The 22,039-nt window shown below is 48.8% G+C and overlaps 1 protein-coding gene across 1 annotated transcript in view; it reads right to left on the bottom strand.

Moving 5' to 3' along the window:
- Positions 1–13,197: 13,197 nt before the first annotated feature.
- Positions 13,198–22,039, bottom strand: part of UTP11 (UTP11 small subunit processome component) — an 11,945-nt gene continuing 3,103 nt past the window's right edge. The window contains exons 2-8 of the mRNA XM_032247029.1: positions 21,369–21,430; positions 20,012–20,114; positions 19,193–19,306; positions 18,541–18,634; positions 18,310–18,440; positions 14,902–15,012; positions 13,198–14,163 (exon numbers count right to left, since the gene is read on the bottom strand). Coding sequence (XP_032102920.1) covers positions 14,080–14,163; positions 14,902–15,012; positions 18,310–18,440; positions 18,541–18,634; positions 19,193–19,306; positions 20,012–20,114; positions 21,369–21,430 — 699 coding nt within the window. The 3' untranslated portion in view covers positions 13,198–14,079. The remainder of the gene's footprint in view (positions 14,164–14,901; positions 15,013–18,309; positions 18,441–18,540; positions 18,635–19,192; positions 19,307–20,011; positions 20,115–21,368; positions 21,431–22,039) is intronic.

Here is a 22,039-nt window from a genome sequence, read left to right as displayed (position 1 = left end):
TTGTGAGGCCTGAGCAGGGTATTGTACAGAAACCAGTGAACAGGGAAGAAAACCATAATGTAATGAACTTTGGCCATGGACCCCACTCCATCCAAGGCATTCTAAGATCTTTTCCCATCACTACTTTGTGCTTTATTTTCACTACGTCACATTAGTTATTTGTATTTTAAAGATAAGGAAAGCGGTGCCCAGAGTGACTTGTCCAAGGCAGCAAGATTAGTTAATGACAGAAGCTGAGATAAAGCCCATTTTCGCTGACTCCCAGAGCCCACTCAGATGCCCCGGACATGGACCTGGGACATGGACTCCCAGGCCCATGACACCCCCTGCTGGGCCAAAAAGTCGTGTTCCGTGCTTGGGTATTTGCTCCAAGCAGGGGAGGTTCCAGGACTCAGGACTGGGCCAGGGAGAGAAGCTGGGGACCAAGGGTGATGGAGTTTATTGGCTAGTAGCTGCTCCTTTCTCCACCACCCCACTATCGGGGTATGTTTTGAAAACAGAGGGACTGGCCGGGCACAATGACTCACACCTGTAATCCCAGCACTTTTGGAGGCCGAGATTAGTGGATCACAAGGTCAGGAGTTCAAGACCAGCCTAGCCAACATGGTGAAACCCCGTTTCTACTAAAAATACAAAAATTAGCTGGGCATGGAGGCGAGTACCTGTAATCTCAGCTACTTGGGAGGTTGAGGCAGGAGAATTGTTTGAACCCAGGAGGAGGAAGTTGCAGATCACACCATTGCACTCCAGCCTGGGCAACAAGGTGAGGCTCCCTCTCAAAAAAAGAAAAGAAAACAGAGAGTCTGGTCTTATCTATGGCTGTACTCAACATAGGGTTCTTATCTAGCTCTGAGCTCAACCCGAATCTCATGAGGCTCAAGAAAGTTGTGTAACTTGCCTGGGGTCATCAAGACCATCAGGACGCACTTCCGATTGATCCACTCCAAGCTGCCATTTACTGAGCAGCTACCTGTAGCACCTAAGAATGTGGACCCCGGCAGCTGCCCAGACATCCATCCTGGCTGCACCCCCTACTACCCATGAGACTTTTGGCAAGCTACTTAAGCCCTCCAAACTTCAGTTTCCTCATCTGTAAATGAAGATAATGATAGTGCCTTCTTTGTAGAATTGCTGTGAGGACTAGATGAGAGATGATATATGTAAACACTCAGAAGACAGCCTGGCACATTGCAAGTGCACATTAAATGTTAGCTATAAAAAAATTTTATATGTACAGTAGATATTATTATATTATTGCTGAGCTTAAGCAGTGCAGAAAAATAATGCCTAGTGCTTCCCCGACCTAGAATTATTTCTCTTCATTTTCAAAACCACTCTGGAAAGAAGAGCTCAAGATCCCCATCCCCAGTCTACAGATGAAGAAACTGAGGCCCAAGGATATTGAGGGCCTTACCTGAGATAACCCAAAAAATTAGCGACAGATGCAGTCTTTCAACATATTCCCTACTTCTGCCACTTTGTAGCATCCCCGTGTCCTCGGTTATGTGCACTGGTCCCCTTCTATGGACTAAGGCTCTGTGCTGGGTTCTGGGGAGACAGCACCCAGAGGGTCAGGGAAGGCCTCATAGAGGGTGGTACCATTAAGCTGGGTCATGAAGAATGAGAGAGTGTTTGCCTGGGGGTAGGGTACAGGGGGGTCCCGGCTCTGGGCCTAATCCCAAGGAGCCAAAGTCACTGAGCCTGAACCCTTAGACTCCACTCATTAGCCTCCTTGCCCTTCTCAGGACCCTTCCACCAGTAGCCCCCTGCCCCTTCCCTTAACCCCAGCACAGAAAATTCACCCACCATGAGACTAAATCTGCCTATAGATTTCTTTAGGTCTCAATTCCTGCTTCTACTGCATCCCTGCACAGAGGTTGGCCACCAAACCATGCCACAGGACAACCAAGCCTCCAAGGTGCTGCCCAGGTACCTGCATCCAGGCCTCATTCCACTCTTCATCCCAAGTTGGGTCATCTGTCATGCCCTGACCTCAGTATATGAAATGGGCATTCTCCTATTCATTCATCCATCCATCCATTCTACACCCATCCACTCACCCATTCATCCACCCACCCACCCATCCATTCATCCATCTACCCACCCATGCACTCACGCATTCATCCATCCACTCTTCAACCACCTGTTCAACCACCTACCCATCCGTCTACCATCCACTCATCCAATCATCCAATTTAACAACCAGGCCCTATATTGAGCACAGAGATAGATAAGGCCAGTCCCTCTGTTTTCCAATCACTCCTAGATTAGTCTCTTCCCTTCCCTAACGTTCAAGTCATATAGGGTAGGTATATGAGGGCCTACATGAAAAAATTGGGCAGAAACAATTAAGTCCATTGTTGCATCTATACATCCTGCGTGTCAGAGACTGGAAACCTCCATGCCCCACCCATTTCCTGAGTGCCCCACAGAAGGTATAGTGGGCTCTGCACGGCCCTAGGACTCCCCTTAGTTCTATTTTTCTTTCTCTGTTGCTAAGGCTGGAGTGCTGTCGTGTGTCAAAGCCCACTGTGACTTTGAACTCCTAGGTTCAAGCAATCCTCCTGCCCCAGCCTCCCAAACAGCTAGTGCTACAGGGTAGAGGCATGTGCCACCACACCCGGCTAATTTATATTTTTCTTTCTGTAGAGACAGGGTATCGCTAGGTTGCCCAGGCTAGTCTCAGTTTCCTGGCCTCAAGCGATCCTCCCACCTTGGCCTCCCAAAGTGTTGGGATTACAAGTATAAGCCACCGGGATCCAGCCTCCAATTTCTTACTCCAGGGATGCAAGTGCTGACCTAAACTAAAGGGATTTCAGAGGAAGTGGGGGAGAGGAAGGAGCTCATGAACATCACTTCTGCCAAAACGGAAGTCACCACTTGGGCTCAGTCTCTGTCAGAAATGGCAGCAGCATCTCCAGGGAGATATGGGGCAATATCACCACCAACTGGGGCCTGTCACCACCCTGCTGTGTGACTTTGAGTGAGTCCCTGCCATTCTCTGGACCTCAGTTTCCCCAGCAGTGCAGACTGTGGGGGGTATAGGGTTTCCCAGTTTGAGGTGGTCCTCTTCAGTTCTCGCTTCCCTTTCAGCCTGGGTGGGCCTTCTCCTCTGACAATGGGGCCTCTCTGGCCGGCCCACACACAAGGCGGGGTAGGAGATGACGTGGTTGGCGTCCAGGGCCTGGAGTCCCCTGGCTATTCAACCCCCCTCCCCTGACACAAACAACCCTCAGTTGCCTCCCCCTCCCAGCCCCAGAATCTGGGCACAGCTGGGGCCTGCTCTGCCCTGGCCACCCTATGAATCACCCCTCTATGGTCCCCGGGGGAGTGGTCCAGGGAGCATCCTACGCCCCACGCGGGGTGAGGGCCAGAATCTTGGCCCTCAAGCAGGCAGTGTCCACAGGAACAATGGGGGCCTGTGGCTAACAGCCGGAATGCAGCCATTGTCCAGCCCTGGCCCCCAACCCCAAGGTCTCAGGTCCCCAGGCTGGGCAGGCTGGCGTGGGTCGGTGCGTCAGGCACTCGTGTGCCAGGGCCGGGGACATATGGCCTCCCACTTCCCCTCACTGGGGAGGCAGGCGGGTAGGCTGATGGGCCAGACCCACCTCCACACCCAGCCTCACAAAGAGTCCCATGCACAGGGTGAGGAGAGGCAAGATGGGGTACACAGAGCAGACTCTCAGAAAAGGGGCCTAGCAGCTCTGAGACCCCAGCTATACATCACGGTGGGGAGGGGGACCACATTAGAATAATGCAGGATTAGAGTGGGGTTGCTATAGCGACGCATGAGGGCAATACATCTAGGGAGCCCAGCCCCTTGGTGATGTATGACTCTGCCCGGCTGTGGGGAGCAGGGGGAGGGGATCTATCCCACCCCAGCCTCCAAGGGGAGAGCAGACACCAAACATTCTCTTCACCTGAGGGAGAACATCTGCCTTGGACTCCAAATATAGGTGTCTTAGAATCCTTTCAAGACTGAAGGAGATGCCCTTCCAACCCAGCCTCCTACATCTCACTTTAGCCCACGTTCAACTCGGCTCCAACTTCAAATCCCAGCTCTAGCCTCAGCCTCAGCGCTGGCTTCTGCCCATCCTCAACCTCAGTCCTATGGGGTCATACAAAGCCTCCAGCCCAGCCCCTGCAGGCCTGGTCCCTTCCACTCCACTGCTAACCACTCCCGTACTGTCTCCCCAGTACCTGATGAGATTCAGAGGACTCTATGTGGGGAGAGAGAGGTCAGAGGACACAAAAAGGGAGGAGGTAGGATCACCTACAAACACTCCTCGGCCACACCACCTGAAGCTGCTACTTGGAGAGAAGCCTGGAGAGTTTGAGGGCACATGTGCTGTCACCTACCTCATGCCCATGCCTGGGTGCCCCTCCCTCATCTCATCCCAGGCAGGAGTTTAGCTTCCTGCCCCAGACTCTCAGGACCACCAGAAGGTAATCAGGGGTGGACCAGCCCTAGTGAGAAAATTAGATGGGGCTCCCAGCAAAGGACTCATTGGAAAAGCTTCACGTAATATATGTAATGTTATATGACAAAGTCGAGCCTCGGGCTTCCTTTCAAATTCTGCATCATTCATACTGGTTTGCCCCTTCTCTGAGGTCCTGGACCTCAACCCCCTCGAGACTTTAGGGGAAGGGTCTCTTCAGATAACCCCCTTTGCTACATCCACCTTAGCATCTTGTGAGGGAAGAGGTGGGGCAGATAACCTCCTTCAATAATCCTAGGTATGGCCCAGGCACGATGACTCATGCCTGTAATCCCAGCATTTGGGGAGGCTGAGGTGGAAAGGTCACTTGAGCCCAGGAGTTTGAGACCAGCCTGAACAACATAGCAAGACCCCATCTCTATAAAATATTTTAAAAATTAGCCAGCTGTGATGGCGTGCGTCTGTGGTCCCAGCTATTTGGGAGGCTGAGGTGGGAGGATCACTTGAGCCCAGGAGGTCAGGGCTGCAGTAAGCCACAATCGCACCAATGCACTCCACCCTGTTGCCCAGGGTGAGATCCTATCTCAAAAGATTTAAAAAGAAAAAAAAGAAAAGTGACACTCTGGCTCTATCGCCTTGAAAGTCACAGCTCTGGTTCCAGCCTGAGCCGGAAGATACTGACCATAGAAGTCACCCCTCCTGCTAGAGGTCAAAGGACAAGGCAGAGCAGGGGCACTACCCTCCACATAAGCACACATCCACTCCCTTGCACACACATGCAGAGGCACATGCACATACACCTTGGCCCCATCCCTGTGTTGTCCCCACAATGAAAGAAACTCAGTCTTTTTTTTTTCTGTCGCCCAGGCTGGAGTGCAGTGGCCCGATTTCTGTTCACTGCAACCTCCACCTCCCAGGTTCAAGCAATTCTCCTGCCTCAGCCTCCCAAGTAGCTGGGACTGCAGGCATAGATCACTACACCTGGCTAATTGCTTTTTTGAGACGGAGCCTCACTCTGTCGCCCAGGCTAGAGTGCAATGGCACAGTCTTGGCTCACTGCAACCTCCACCTCCTGGGTTCAAGCAATTCTCCTGCCTTAGCCTCCTGAGTGGCTAGGACTACAGGCATGAGCCACCACGCCCAGCTAATTTTTTGTATTTTTAGTAGAGACAAGGTTTCACCATGTTGGCCAGGGTGGTCTCAAACTCCTGACCTCAAGCAATCTGCTTGCCTCGGCCTCCCAAAATGCTGGGATGACAAGCATGAGCCATTTCGCCCAGCCTTGCCTGTCTAATTTTTGTATTTTTAGTAGAGATGGCGTTTTGCCATGTCGACTAGGCTGGTCTCAAACTCCTCACCCCAAGTGATCCACCCAACTCGGCCTCCCAAAGTGCTGGGATTACCGGCATGAGCCACCGCACCTGGCCTTTCTTTTTGACATTGAGTTTTGTTCTGTCGCCCAGCCTGGAGTGCAGTGGCCTGATCTCCATTCACTGCACCCTCTGCCTCCCAGTTTCAAGTGATTCTCCTGCCTCAGCCTCCCTAGTGGCTGGGATTACAGGTGCACACCATCATGCCCAGCTAATTTTTTGTGTTTTTAGTAGAGACAGGGTTTCACCATGTTACCCAGGATGGTCTCGAACTCCTGAGCTCAGGCAATCTGCCCACCTCAGCCTCCCAAAGTGCTAGGATTACAGGCATGAGCCGCTGTGCCTGGCTGAAACTCGGTCTTTATTCCTGATGGGGAAGAACCCAGAAAGAGGGTCTCTTCTCTCCCTTTCATCCTGTGCTGCCCTTCTCACATTCACACAGACATACACTCTCATACACAAATACACACACATTGTACACATGCTCCCACATGTCGCAGAGCAAAGAGAAAGACTAAAGAAGAAGGTAGGTGGAAGACAGAGTGTGCGTGCCCAGAGGGCAGTTCCTGGGGTGGGGGTGTCAGGGGGCCCAGGGCATGGAGTGGGCAGGAGTCTTCATGACTTCCTCTCTTCCCTAGCCAGTGACCAAAGGTCAGCCCAGGCAGCTCAGCCACGTGCGGTCCACCCACCCGCCCTGGTCAGGTCATGTGAGACCAGGACCGAAGCCTCATCAACACTCCATTGTCTTCCAGAGCCCAGCCTTGAGCTGAAACTAACAAGCCCCCTCCAGCCCAGGACTGGCTGGTGGCCTTCCAGAACCTTTGGTTCCCTCCTGAGGGACCCTCTGCAGGGGTCTCACAGCCCCTGCCCTGAGGAAAAGCTGGGTGATGCTCAGCCAGATCCCAACCCTTTCTGGGACTTTATGTCCTCTTCTGAGAAATGGGGAGGAACTGGCCTTCCATTTGCACAGAGAAAGCCTAGGGTGAGGAGTGGGGAGCAGGGGAAGAAGGGCCCTCTTTCTCGTGTTCCCTCTGGGGGCACATACCCCATCCCATGCCACCTCCTTGCCCATTCTCCAGATGCTCAGCAGGGAAGGAGAGCACAGCAGAGGGCCGAAGCACGGCCCTGAAGGTCATCTTGCACGTCAGCACTGTGACAGCCCCAGAGCCCCTTGCGCCCTGGCTCCCCGCCTGGACCACAACACAGGCTCCATTGACTCCTGAGTGCCCCCCTTCTCAAGATGCACACAAAGCCGTGGGCTCGTGGTTGCTGCCCACGGACCCTGGAGCTCCACAGGACCCACCCAGGGAAGGAGGCCAGAGCTGGCTAGCTGGCCACAGCTCCCAAGGGGTTGGCAGGAGGGAAGGATTGTGCACCTACACAAGAATCTCCTGGTTCTGGGCAGAAAGCCCTCATAGCCGACCTCTAGGCCCTGTTCTACCCAGGCTGGAATGGAGTCAAAGACCTTGGGGACCCAGCTAGGACAGATTCCCTGCCAGTGCCACCTCTACCCACCCTTCATCCTGTTTACATCTTGCAAAAACAAGGACACCCACCCCGCCAGAGACTAAACCTGGAGCAAAGCCGCCCTGGCCCACCCTCTGCCTCCCACAGGGGAAGTCAGGTGGGGAAAGATCCTTGTGTCTGGGGGGAGGGGAACTGAAGGAAAGCTGGGGCTGAGAAGCTCCAGCCCCTCTGGGGGCTTCAGTTAGGGGAGGGCTGCCCCAGCAGGATGACAGAGAGATGATTAAACCCACAGAGAAGATTGATAAGGGAGCTAAACAGCTGCAACTCTGCAAGGTAGGCTGGGACAAATCTCATCTTGTCCTGGCGGCACTCAAAGCACTGGGGGGGCTGGGCCAGCCTGGCTCAGCTCATGACCTACACAAGCTCCAGAGCAGGAATGGGGGCAGGGGTGGCGGGCTGTTCCCACCTTCTTCCTCAGAGCCCAGCCCCCATTCCTGCCGCCTCAGAGCTCCCTCCCTGCATGACACCCATTGGCACCTAGGCGGCGTGCCCCTCCTTCCTGGTGCCCCTTCACCCGCAGCACCTCTGTCTCAGCTCTCACTCTCGGTATTATTAGATGTGATTTACAGCGGAAACGCTGAGTCAGACAAACCAAGACTTCCCAGACAGAGGCAGTAGGAGAGGAGAGGAAGAGTCCAGGGCAGCTGGCCTCCCTGGGCAGGGTCCTCAAAGGAGCGAGGAGATGGGGACAGGGGTCCCCAGCTTCCAGGATGGCTGGGACATTTGCCCCTCCTGTTCCTCTTTCCTGCCCCGGGCCCAGGATCATCATCCGGGACTGCTGGACATTCAGACCACTTTTCTGACTTCCAAGCAGCCTCTCAGCCTCAGTCCTGCCAGCCCCTGTCTCTTCCTTGGCAAGTTTGAGAAAACAGCCCTGCGATCCTGGAGCCCGGAAACAAGGTGGCTCTGCGGGGCCATTTCCTCACACCAAGGCCCCAGTTCAGAAGGCAGCCCCTGCCTGCCAGAGATAAGAGAGGCAGGAAAAGTGCATTCTGGGGTCCCAGCCCCCTACTCTGCAAACAGAAACACAGGCACTGTGTGCTCCTGGGGGTCCCAGGGCCCTAGAACCGGCAGAGAGCACACATTACTGCTTCCACCTTGTGCGGAAGAGCACGGTGGGCAGGTCCGTCTCTGCTCCCCGGGTCTCTGACACCCTGGCAGGGAGGAACTGGGCATTGTTGCCAAAAATAAACGTTCCCTCTCCCGCTGCCTGGCTCCCGGCTCCCGCTCATTAGGATGCGTGGCGTTTGGCTGCGGTCCCACACCTTGCAGCTCATTATAAATATGCAGTCGCTGCTGGCGCTACCCCAATCATCTCTGCAATCAGAGCTTTTAATTAGGTTAATTAAATTGTATCAAATCTCGCAGGGACGCAGTTCACTGATGCTGATGAGGCAGCCAAAACAGACCCCAGCTCCTCCGCTAATGAAGGCCGCTGCCTGCCTGAGCCATGAGGGAGCGGGAGCGCATAATAAATGGGCCCGTCCTCTGGGAGGAGCTGCTGCCCAGGCCCTGAGCTCTGGGGACCTGGCAGGGGGTCTGCATCAAGCGGTCCAGGCTCCAGCTGCAGCAGAGGCTTCTGCCCCAGGAGCCGGCCCCTTCACACGAGAACCCGGGCAGCTTCAGGAGCCCAGGCGCTGCCACCCTTACGTGGCAAACTTGAGGGTGTCCCCAAGGTCCACTGACTCTGTCTGGGGCTCTTGTTTACTTCTCCCCCAGAATGGCCCAACAAGGCCAGGGCTCCCTCTCCTACACACCTACGCACACACACACACACCAGCAGTTAGCCCTGTCACTGCTCCCGGATTGTCTTATTAGCCAGAGTGGCCAGGCTGAAACTAGAAAGCCCATCCTGCCACTATTGGCCTAGTCTCCATCTGCCATAGAGACCATCTGCCCCTGGTGGGGGGCAGGGGCGGTCTATAATGCTACCAGCCAGCAACAGGAGGGGGTGCTGTCCCGTAGGCTCTGTGTGCCAGATGGACCTTCTATATTCCACCTACCACTCCACCTCAAGAGCCCTCTGCCTGGGAGGGACACCTGTCCCAGACCTCCTGGGATCAAATTAGCTAGGGAGGGGAGATGGTCCCCTCCTTCCATGGTCCCTCGCCATCCTGAGCTCGCTGTCCCATGCCCTGGGAATCCATCTCCGGGCACTGGAGACCACAGGCTCCAGAGCTGGAGGGCCCTGCAAATGTTCTCCCCTGCCTGTAAGCAGGAAGGCAGGTGCTGCCACCTCCAAAGGGGCTGTCCCCAGCACTCCACTCAGCCTGGCTCCAACCCCTCCCCTTAACCCCTCTGTCACTGGTCTCAGTGTCTCTGAGCAGATGAGGAGAGAGAATGGGGAAATTTTTAGTGCTCTCGGGACAAGTTGTTTCTGCTACAGAAGCTGGTTTTTTTGGTTTGGAAAGGTGTTTTTTTTTTTTTTTTTCCACCCAGTAATGTGAAAACATGAAACCCGAAACCAACCCCCCACATTTGTCACCTCTGAGAGAAGCCTTTGGGGTAACTGGGAGAAAGCTGTAAATGAGTCAAGCTGATTCAGGGCGGCGGGGGGGGGGGGGGGGGCTGCCCAGCTGCCTGGGGCACCAGGGTTTTATTAACACGATCTGAGCATGGCCGTCAGGTGACAGATGCAGGGAGGGGAAAGGGCTTCATTTCCATCCTCTGCTTACCCCCAAACAGCAGTCCCCTTGATACATTCCTTTTGCCTAGAAAAAGCTGGGTCCTTAGCTCCGTTCTGGACAAGCCTCTTCTACCACCACGCAGGAGCACAGGACTGGACTGTGTCACCACACCAGCCCTAAGCAGTTTGTCCCCTTTACATCAAGCGAAGCAGACAAGATGAACAGGGAGAGCTAGGGGTATGTTTCACCTAGAAGTAGATTGGATGAGACTTCCTAAATGTGATGATGATGGATCCAAGAATAGGGAGCCGAGAGATTCCTTACAGGGAGTCTGAGAAGCGGTGGAGACTTTCTTCCCTCTGGCCAGAGCAGTTTAGGAAAGAACAGGCCGAAGCATGAACTGGGCAGCCCCTCTAGACTCCAACCTCTCAGCAATGGGCTTGGGAAGGGAAGCTATGCCTCCCTTTGTTTCACAGCTTCCCTCTGATCCTTCCCGGCACTTTCTGCTGAGACAGACCTGTAGAGACCTGGTTGGGTACAGAGAGCGCACCCTCTGACCCCAGGAGGCAGCCGCATATGTCCAAGAGGCCTGCCAGCTCCACCTCAACACAGAACTTCAGGTCCGCCCCCAATTCCTCCACTCACCTGGGGCTTTGAGCCAAGACTCCCACCCACGGTTCAGCCCGCCCTTCCCCAACACCCTGCACATAAGGCTCCAGGAACTGGCATGCTGGGAGAACTGGAGGGGGGAGCCCAGCACCACACACCCACTTGCCTCACTGTTTCAAGTCCCAACAGGCCCTGGCCTCACCGGCCTCCACAGGTAGGCAGCGTGAGTCTGCATCTGTTGGCTGCCTTCCCTGCCGGAGGACGTGCAGCTCTAATTGCTCAGTGCCCCGCAGTCAGCAGCATGGAGAGGACAGTGAACGATAGACAAACGCTCAGAGCGGCACAGAGGGAGACCCCTCCCAGGTCTGGGCAGAACAGCGCTATGGGAAACCTGCGGCTCTATGACAGAGCCCTCCCTACGTGGTCCTCACTAGATATAGGAAGGAAAAAGCACCTTCCTGCCAGCCTTCCTCCTGGGGCCACACTCATCTAAAACTCAGGGGGGAGAAAATCCCATTTCTTCATGGGAACTCTCCCCCATGGCATTAAATTCAGTAAGCAAACACATACAAGCACCTCCGAAGTACAAGGACGCTTCTGAAAGAAGCCAAGTAAGTGTGCTGGGTGGGTGGATACCAAGTCCCCGAGAACGATCCCAGCAAAGGGGCAGCAGCTCCACCTGCTGGGCCCTTTTCCACCCTGGCACCAGGAATCAGAAATCAGAAAAAGATTGGCCGGGAGCAGTGGCTCATGCCTGTAATCCCAGCACTTTAGGAGGCCGAGGAGGGATGGATCACCTGAGGTCAGGAGTTTGAGACCAGCCTGGCCAACATGGCAAAACCCCATCTCTGCACCTGTAATCCCAGCTACTAGAGAGGCCGAGGCAAGAGAATCACTTGAATCCAGGAGGCAGAGGTTGCAGTGAACCAAGATTGCGCTACTGCTCTCTAGCCTGGGCAACAGAGCGAGACTCCATCTCAAAGAAAAAGATGAATTTAAGAATAAAGCTAAAAGTTGACACTCTCCTGCTTTGGCAGGAAGGGCCCTAAAATGTGGCAACAGACTAAGACTGAGCTGGGCTCACTGAATTCTCTGCTGGACAGACCAGAAGGGTCTACGTCACCATGGAGCTGGTTTGGAGACTTGCTCACAAGACCTGAGCCAAACGAGTCCTCAGAAATGCCGTCCAGCTCCATAGTCTGCCCACAGCCCCCTGGGTACAACTAGAGCAGTATGCCATCAACAGCCCAAATCACCCTAGGCCAAGAAGGGTGGATTCCTAAGCAAATACTCTTCCCTCCCCAACAAACCAGCAGTCTGGGATCCCATGGGCACCAAAGCAGCAAAGCCCTGGCCATTCTCAGAACCCATGGCGCTGGAGCTGTCCTTGCTTAGTCACAAGGGGCAGCCAATATCTTTGCTTAAAAACCTTAGGTCTTGGAGACAGCAGAGTGTAACAGCAATTCAGAACACCCAGCTCCCCTTATAGTTCTCTGATTACCTTCAGCCTGGAACTCACAGCACACCAAGAGGATGGACTTTCCTGCTCCATTTGGCCGGGGCGTGTCCCTCTTCAAGTGTCACTGTTTGTGCCCACGTACCAGAGGGTGTGTAGGTATGCCTGTATCTGTTTATGAGGATTGAGTTATACGTGCCTTGTGCATCTGTGAACATGAGATCTTATGGGGCAAGCCTACCTTCATATGGGTGTATGGCTCATGAGAAGGCATTTAGGTCTATCCTCCACTTTCTCACCCAGCAGGGGCAAGTGACAGAGCAGCAGCATCCAGCTGTTTGACCCCAGGATCAGACTGCTGCTTAGTCTGCTCATTCCTCTGTCCATTACCACTGTGATGAGTCCCTTCCCTGGTTTGATCCTCAGATCTCCTAAAACTGTCAGCACTGACTGAGCTCAGGACCTCCCCAGAAGGGAGTGCACGCACACACAGTAGGAAGCATTTCCTTCCTCAAGGCAAAAGCTATTGGTTTCTGTTTCCTCGCCCTTCTTCCTGTTTTCCAGGGCCCCTGATTTAAATCCCACTGGGTACACCCTGACGAAACAGGCTTCCAGTCTAGGCTTGTACAGGAACTTCGCAGTCATCGGCACTTATTAAATATTACCAATTTTTTTTTTAAGCCTTAAAATCCATACATGGCTATTGTCCCTCCATGGATAAGGGCTGAGCAAGCCCCCCTGAAAACCCCACTCCTTGTTCTCCCACGTTTGCTCTAAGCATGTTCAATCCTGTCCTTACTGGCCTTGGCCTATAGTCCTGATATGGGCAAACGAAGGAGAGAATCAGGGAAAAAAAGGAAGCTGGCCAACGCACTCAGGGGTCCATATTCCCAGAGTGAAGGTCTGTACCAAACCATTATAGCCTTGGGATTGTGAGTTGGCATGGAGTGCAGAGGGCAGAGACAGAGCCAGGTCTATTCCGATTTGAGCTTCATCAATAAAGAAGAGGTGCTCCTGTGGGTTCCTTGTTCCAAGAGTTTCTATCTGCAGCTGTTAAGTAAGAGAAAAAAATTCCTCCTCGTATAATTTATGAAGCCACCTGAATAGCCAATAAGATAATAAGTGAGGGTAAAATCAGTCTATCCACTGGATAAAACACTATGCAATCATTAAAAATGATATTTATTTTAATGTTTACTCTAACGTATATTACTGTAAAAACATTTTGTGATGTAACAAAGCAGGAAAGAGCTAAGAATTTAATTTAAAAGTAGGACATCAAATTGTTAACTATAAAACACAAAAACATGGACCAAAAGTGATGCACAGCTTTACAAAATGGAGGAAATTAACTAGACTCTACTCACAGTAATTGCTCACCTCCACAGCTCTAGCTCCTAGCACAGTTAAGTATGCAATAAATATTTGTTATTATTGAATAAGCACTGGGATTAGGAACGAATTAATCTATTTTCCAAATCTGCTGTAATGAGATCCTGTAAGTTTCATAATAAAAAAAAATTATAGGCCAGGCATGCTGGCTTATGCCTGTAATCCCAGACCTTTGGGAGGCCAAGGTGGGAGGATCACTTGAGCCCAGGGGTTCAAAACCAGCCTGGCCAACATGGCAAAACCTGGTCTCTACAGAAAATTTAAACATTACTCAGGCATGGTGGCACATGTCTATATCCAGCTACTTGAGAGGCTGAAGCAGAAAGATCACTCGAGCCCAGGAATTCAAAGTTGCAATGAGTCATGATCACATCACTGCACTTCCAGCCTGACAACAAAGACCCTATCTCAAATTGTTAAAAAAAAAAAAAAAAAAAAAAGTTATGTATATAAAAATAAGACTAATTTCACAATCCAAAAATAATTACAGAAGGGACAGAGATTTAATGTTGTCCATAGGAAGACGTTAATGTCAGACTGACAATTTAGTTACGGTTACAAACTGGAAAACCATGCCATTTGGACTAATGGAATTTGAAGTTACTAGAAAAAGACAATAGATTTTTTGATGCAGAATGACAAGGCTTATCTATAACATGTCAACGTTTTCGACGACTCTGAAATTTATAAATAGCTGGGGAGTTCACTGTTTCTTTCTTCACCTTTACTTTCTGAGTTTTATCCTACAAAAGAGTAAAAAGGTGATCAGTAAAGAGAAGGAAATGGTCAGTCATTTTGTAAAATAGAAAGGTTAATAAACTACCTACTAGAAAGCCCCATTTCAACGCTTCTCAAAGTTGAGAAGAGACAGAGCCCTACTGCCCAAGGCATCCACTGCATACAACGAATTAACTTCTCCCCTAGGCCTCTAAAAAGTACTGGCTGTGTATATTCCGTGGGAAAAGTGAGAAAAAAGGTGTTCAAGTAGTTGTTTCATTTAAAATTATCATTTTAATTCTCTCACGGAACCCCAGTTGAGAAAGGCTGACCTAAATGATCCGCAAAGCTAAAGAATTTGACATTTAGAGAAATGATAAGAATATGAAGGAGGCATCTTATATTCCTCAGCTCTGCTATTTAACTACACAATGTTGTCTATTTTTAAACACCAATGAGTGACATGCACTGTTTTGTTAACCTGTTTAAATGTTACGGGAGCTGCTCATAAGCTATAAAGTTCATATGCTACCCGATCCTACCCTTTGCTGTTCCAAAGCACTGACTAATAACCCCCTTATTACCTTCTTAATCAAGGAACATTTCAACACTGTCAGAGTAACAGACACTGGCTCAAACCACTGCCCCTGAGGAGCAGACATTTTCACTGGGGTTGATTTACACATAGCTGAAATCCAGTCTGAGTTAAGACCTTTACAAGAAAGAAAAGGAAAAAAAAAAAGCCTAAGGCTGTCTTTCCTTACCAGAAGATCTTTGCGTGTTTGAATTTTCTGAGCAATAATGAACAATTTCTTCTCTCGTTCAATCCGCTGTGTCAGGCAGTTATACTGCTTTTGCCTTTCTTTAGCTATTCGCTGCAGAAGAAACAGACATATTCTCAGTGACACAATGAACAGGACAAAAATGAGCAAGAAACTGTTTCTTAATCCATTTAAGCCAACTGCATAGTGTCATCAAATCCCTCCTTTCACCAGAATCAACATAACGTGGTAACAATGAAGTTGCCCATTTTAGAAACATCACATTCTGAAGCTAAAAGGAACCCTGGGCCAGACGGTGGCTCACGACCGTAATCCCAGGAGTTTGGGAGGCTGAGGCAGGAGGATTGCTTGAGCCCAGGAGTTTGAGACCAGTGTGGGCAACATAACGAGACTCTGTCTCCAAAAACAATTTTTTTTTTATTAAAAAGGAACCCTAGGCCAGGCACAGTGTCTCACGCCTGTAATCCGAGCGCTTTGGGAGGCCAAGGTGGGCAGATCACCTGAGGTCGGGAGTTCGAGACCAGCGTGATCAACATGGTGAAACCCTGTTTCTACTAAAAATACAAAATTAGCCAGGCATGGTGGTGCATGCCTGTAATCCCAGTTACTTGGGAGGCTGAGGCAGGAGAATTGCTTGAACCTGGGAGGTGGAGGTTGCAGCAAGCGAAGACTGTGACATTGCACTCCAGCCTGGGCAACAAGAGTGAAACTCCATCTCAAAAAAGAAAAAAAAAAGAAAGAAAAGAAACCCTATAGACTACCTTATCAAAACCTATCATTTACAAATGCAGAAAAATGAGGCCCAGAGAAGAAGTAAGTGGCCGAACGACACATGGCTCACCTGGAGCAGAGTCAGGACTGTCCCCGTCTCACAAACCCCAGGAATCTTTCCACTACTACGCTAACCTGCTTCAACCTTTGTGTGAGTGCTGCAATCACCTGAGATGACAGCAGGAATGAGTGTGTTGGAAACCCTACACAAAGTGAATGGAGAACAGAAGGGTCCCCAGGCAGTATGCTGGTACCTGAGAATCTTACCACACAGAGAGCAGAATTTTTTCAGCAGAAGCTGACCTGAGAATTCTCACTGCTAATGACTCCTCAAAGACCAATGGGGTCCTTAAGTTTTGGGGAATCATCAACCTCAGAGAAACTGATGAAAGCTTTGGGACCTTTCTTTCTTTTTTTTTTTTTGAGACAGAGTCTTGCTCTGTCACTCAGGCTGAAGTGCAGGGGCAGGATATTGGCTCACTGCAACCTCCGCCTCCTGGGTTCAAGCAATTCTCCTGCCTCAGCCTCCCACGTAACTGGAATTGCAGGTGCCCACCACCATGCCTGGATAATTTTTGTATTTTTAGTAGAGACATGGTTTTTTCCACCATGTTGGCCACGCAACTCTTGACCTCAAGCGGTCCACCCACCTTGGCCTCCCAAAGTGCTAGGACTACAGGCATGAGCTACCTCGCCCAGCCTGGGATCTTTCTTGAGATAAATGTACATGTTACATGTTTGTAAAAGGCTATGCAAGCACATGTACCTATCTGCACAAAATACCAGCAAGAAAAAGGGGCTTTCACAGACCCCCTAAAGCTCATTCCTGGGTTGTCTATCCATTCCAAGTTACAGACAAAATATCCTTGCAATCCACCCACCAGCAGTCTCTTAATAAAAATAATTTTGCAGTAAACGAAATAGAAAGAAACAGCACTACTAGACAAAATGGCAAAATCTAAACCTTCCTAACTTTTCAAAAGCTTTGCTGGTGAACTATTCTACATAGGAGTTTGGAATACTAATCTCTTTAGGGACTACCACAATTCTTGAGAAGTGTCAGTGACATGGCTAACTGAAAGTACACCTAATTGACAAACAACAGGGCTATCACAAGAGCACTCAAGAGCAGGCTCTTCAGCTGGAAGTGTTATCGACATAGAGGGAAATATTGCTGGGCCTCAGACTTCAGCAATCCACGGATTCTAGCACAGTCTCACAGCAGTGGCTTCAGACAGCTTTTGTTTTCGCTTTATTGCACAGACTGTCAGATTTATGGGATTACCCAATATAGTCAAACTAATTAGGGGTATTTATATTACTAAAGCAAGTTTAGCTGCCTCTGAGCTAGAGAAAACTGCTGTGAAATTAAACATTGGAAGCAAAACTGATGCGGTGTAAATGATTCAAATCAAAACAGAACAGCTGTCTGCTTGAAACACATTGACAGCATTTTTTTTTAATGAATCAGTCAGAAGAGTTCAACTCCAGAAGGCTTTGAGGAAAAGCATGTCTTCTGCACAACCCAGTTACAGTGATGGAAAGCACCATAAGGAAAACTCAATACAAAATGTTTGTTACAATACATAATATGAAAGACCTTTTGGGCAGGCATGGTGGCTCAAGCCTGTAATCCCAGCACGTCAGAAGGCCAAGGCGCCAGGAAACACTTGAGCTCAGGAGTTTGAGACAAGCCTGGGCAACATAGCAAGACCTCCTTTCTACAAAAAAAAAAATTAAAATTTAGCTAGGCATTGTGGCACACACCTGTGGTCCCAGCTACCCAGGAGGCTGAAGCAGGAGAATCGCTTAAGCCCAAGAGGTGGAGGATGCATTGAACCATAATCACACCATTGCACTCCAGCCTGGGTGACAGAATGAGACCCTGTCTCAAAAAAAAATTTTTTTTAAATAGAAAGGCCTTTTGATGTGTGCATTCACTGCTAAAGGTTCAATATTAAAGTATTCCAAATCCTTTAATCTTCAGCAATCCCTCCTTTCTCTGCATTTTAAAAACACTGGTATCTGTTACAAGCATTAAAAGCACAAAGTGCAGGGTCAGAACTGGGATTCAAACCCAGGTCTAAAAGCCAGAACCTAAGCTCCTGACCACTATACCAACACATCCTCCGATCACAGAAACAGGGAGCCACTTCCATCCCATCATCAAATCCTCCTTCAAATCCACTTTTCTAAAAGAACTTCATGGGTTTTCCATAAATAATTATTTTAGGCCGGGCACGGTAGCTCGCGCCTGTAATACTGACACTTTGGGAGGCCGAGGCAGATGGATCAATTGAAGTAAGGCATTCAAGACCAGCCTGGCCAACATGGCGAAACTCCATCTCTATGAAAAACACAAAAATTAGCTGGGTGTGAAGGTGCACTCTTGTAGTCCTAGTTAATGGGGAGACTGAGGCATGAGAATTTCTTGAACCCAGGAGGCAGAGGTTGCAGTGAGCCAAGATCACGCCACTGCACTCCACAACAAAGTGAGACTCTGTCTAAAAAATAATAATAAAACTTTAAAAATTATTTTTAAAACAAAGGGGAAAAAAAAAAAAAAAAAAAAAAACCTAGATTCCCCTAAACTCACATGTGAAGAACGGAGAAAATTACCTTAAGTCCAGTCTGATGGGTAACTCCTTTCACTTTTTCCTTCTGCAAGGTCTCTATCCTGGGCCTATTAAAGACTCTGTCGACTAGTTCCGGGGCTGTTTGCAGATGAGTTGCAACATCAAACTGTTCAACTAAAATTCAAGACAATCTTTAAGGCACTGTCTGTTTCTAACACCAAACGACACAGACTGGCACGGCAGACTGTCCCAGAAACCCTTAAACATTTCATACCTTCCTTTTTGGTGTCAAAAAAGAACACATGCTTGCTCTGTTGCTTCCCCTGGAAATCCAGCAGATGGAGCTCTGATTTTAGTCTTTCAATTTTCTAGAACACAGAATATGGTCTCACTTTATATTAGATTCTTCTGGCGTATCAAAAAAAAAAAAACAAACTGCAAAAGTTTAAACCATTTCACATCATTATTGCCAGCCAGCAAAGAACTTGCTTCATCTTATTTTTCTTTTTTATTTATTTATTTTTTTCTTTTTCTTTTTTCCTTCCACCACTTGTCGGCAGGAAGCTTCAACCTTTTAAAGGAAAGGATTCCATGTATACATGAAGTACCGGGCTAGGCACTTCCCAAAACGCACTTAACCCTTGCAACAATCCTCTGAGACAGAAATGAGGGAAGAGCCTCAGGGAGTTGAATTTGCCCACTGTCATGGGGCTAAGTCATTGGCAGTGCCAGAATTCAAACCTAGGTCTGTCTCATTCACAAACCTGAACTCTTTCCGCTCTACCATGCTAACTATACTTCTAAATCATTATCACAATCAGGTAAGATTGTAAATGCCAGAATAAATTAACGAATAACTCGAGACTGACGATTTTAAGTTTCTTTCTTAACCAATAAACCAAACAGAACAGAGAGTCAATTGTTACCTTAGCTTCTGCAACCCTTTTCATTTCTATATATTTGACATCCTGAGTTCTCATCAGCTTTAGTTGTTCTGGGGTTACTTCTTCCTTAGTCTGCTTAGTAACATGTACTCCATCCTAAAATCCAAATTTAAAAGATATATTCCCTATTAAAATCATTAAGAAGTTGTGGCACAGTACATGGTTAGAATAAAGAAAACCATAGGGCAGGTACAGTGGCTCACACCTGTAATCCTAGCACTTTGGGAGGCTAAGATGGGCAGATCACTTGAGGTCAGGGGTTCAACACCAGCCTGACCAACATGGTGAAACCCATCTCTACTAAAAATACAAAACATTAGCCAGGCATGGTGGTGTGTGTCTGTAGTTCCAGCTACTTGGGAGGCTGAGGCACAAGAATCATTTGAACCCAGGAGTCAGAGGTTGCAGGGAGCCAAGGGCATGCCACTGGACAACAGAAAGAGAATACATCAAAAAAAAAAAGAAAAGAAAAACCCCCAAAGCAAAAGGACAACCAAATGCTGCATGCTAACAGCATTCCTAGACACAGGCCCCTGAGGCACAAGTTCAATGTAGCACCTCCAGCCAGCCATCCTAGAACAGCTCCAGGGTTAAGACAACTCAGATTCAAAGGCAGAAACGCATGCTCCTCTGGAAGTGGCAGGTTTGCCTTGGACACTGACCAAGAGCACCTGGAGTAACCAGAGAAGGGTTAAATTAAGGCCAAGGATCCTTCCTCTCCATCTCCTCCCTATCCTTATTTTCCAATGTGTGGAGCTCAAAACACCAACCAAAACACCAACCAAGCCATTGGGCACCCACCTGGAGTTTAACTCGAGTCATTTTGTAGTAGAATTCATCTGGATTTTTTTCAAGAGCCTTCTTCCGGAGAGCTCTGAGGTATTCTTGTTTTTTACGGTAGTCACTAAAAGACAGGTTAAATGCATAGCAAAAAACAAAAGAGGTAGCTTTAAAAAACCAAAAACCCACAATAAGCAAACTTTACAAGCATCTAAAAGGTCACACAAAGTGAAACTCGAAAAAGCCAAAGCAGTGACTGGATCTGACGGACACTCCACTGTCACTGAGCTGAGCTCATGTCTTCACAGGGTCCACAATCTAATCAACAGTTCCTATTCCAGTGGAACCTGAAATTAACTGTCCCCAGCCCACATATGTTTCCGTGCCATTGACATCATTACAGGGAGACACCAAACAAAATACAAATTAAAACTCCTTAGAGAGGGTATGGTGTAAGCTTGGGCACCAAATGACCACATATAATTCAGAAACTACACAGTACAGTATAGCATAATGACTAGAATCGTGGACTCTGGAGCCAGACAGCATGGGTTCAAATCTGGACTTGACACTTCCGGCTAAGCAATTTTGGGTAAGTTATTTAACCACTCTGCATCCCAATTTCATTTGTAAAATGAACACGGTAATAGTAACCTATCCCAGAAGGTTTGTTGGGAAGGATAAATCAGGTGTAAAAATGGTAAATATCCTGGAACACTGCCTGGCCCAATAAACAACACTTAATTATCATTAGCCTTAAAATCTCTGGGACCTACAGAAACCCACTTAATCCATCGCCACCATCTATACCAGGGGCATAAGAAGGACCTCAGCTGACATGTATGGCTAACAAATAATTATGAAGTATTCTGCAAATCAAGTGCTAATAGAGAAGAAGAATGGGGATAATTGTTTTATAAAATGTTTTCAGAGTTCATTATCACCCACGCTTGGTCTCATGAATCTGTCTTTCACATCTCTTCATTCCACAACACACCACACACATGGTGATGTAAGAGACTCAACAAATGGAATTTTAGATTATATCTTGCACTTCAAGAAAACAAGGAGAAAAAAAATTCAGCTTTGGGCTCAAACGCCAAGGCAGAGCCAAATCAAAGCCACTATGAGAAAAATGATCTGGAACAGCATAATAAAAATAACTCACAATGCCACTACAGTTAAATAAATAATGATGTGCCTAAACAAAGAGAGAAATGTAGGGTCACAGAAAAATTATCTGACAGGCTGCCAGAGCTTAGGCCATTTTATCAATGGCAGGAAATTATCCCTTGTCGGACACTCAGGCAATTCAGCTGCAGTGCAAGGAGGCTGTAAGCTTTCTTGGCAGCGAATCTACCAGAAAGACTGAACTCACTCTGCACGAAGTTTGTAATCTTTCTTTTTCTCCAGTAGGCCCAGATGTTTTCGAAAGCCAGGCTAGAAGACAAAAGAAAAAACAACAGTGCTTAGTTTCTTCAGTGAACACATATCCAAATCAACATGAAACCTCACAGGCACTGGAGTCTGGAGCGCTTAGTAAATCCAGTCCTTGGAGCTAACCCATGACCCTGTCCCTCCCCTCCCAACAACTGGGCTCTGCCCAAGGATGAGCGGGACCATGCCAGCACCAAACAGGTCACAAGCACTGCTGTAGTAGGTTTCTTGGCCTATTAAGGACAGAGACAGGCAACAATGACTCGGCACTAAGCAAGCAGTTGCCAGTTGTACTAAAATTACTACCAACTTAATCCATGGGTTTAGAAAATACTACAAAGGGAAAACACAGTCACAGGGAGGCAACTGTGGTAAGGGAGCTAAATTTAGAGTTTGGAGATATGGGTTCAAATCTAAGCTTTACCTCTGAACAATCTGTGACCTTGGGCATGTCACTTAACTTCTCTGAACCGCTATTTCCTGACTATAACATGAGAACAGTACCTGCTTCTCCAGGTTATCCTGAGGATTCAAGGAGCTTGTGTAAATGGTAATGACTGCACATGGTTTCACACATAGCAGCTGTCCAGCATGAGTTTACTTTTTTTTTTT

This window comes from Sapajus apella, unplaced genomic scaffold (assembly GCF_009761245.1).
Source record: "Sapajus apella isolate SASKATOON/1434 unplaced genomic scaffold, GSC_monkey_1.0 scaffold62, whole genome shotgun sequence".
In the NCBI taxonomy this organism is placed as follows: domain Eukaryota; kingdom Metazoa; phylum Chordata; class Mammalia; order Primates; family Cebidae; genus Sapajus; species Sapajus apella.
The sequence above is the reverse complement of the archived record's forward strand: the minus strand, read 5'-3'. Positions and strand labels throughout refer to the sequence as shown.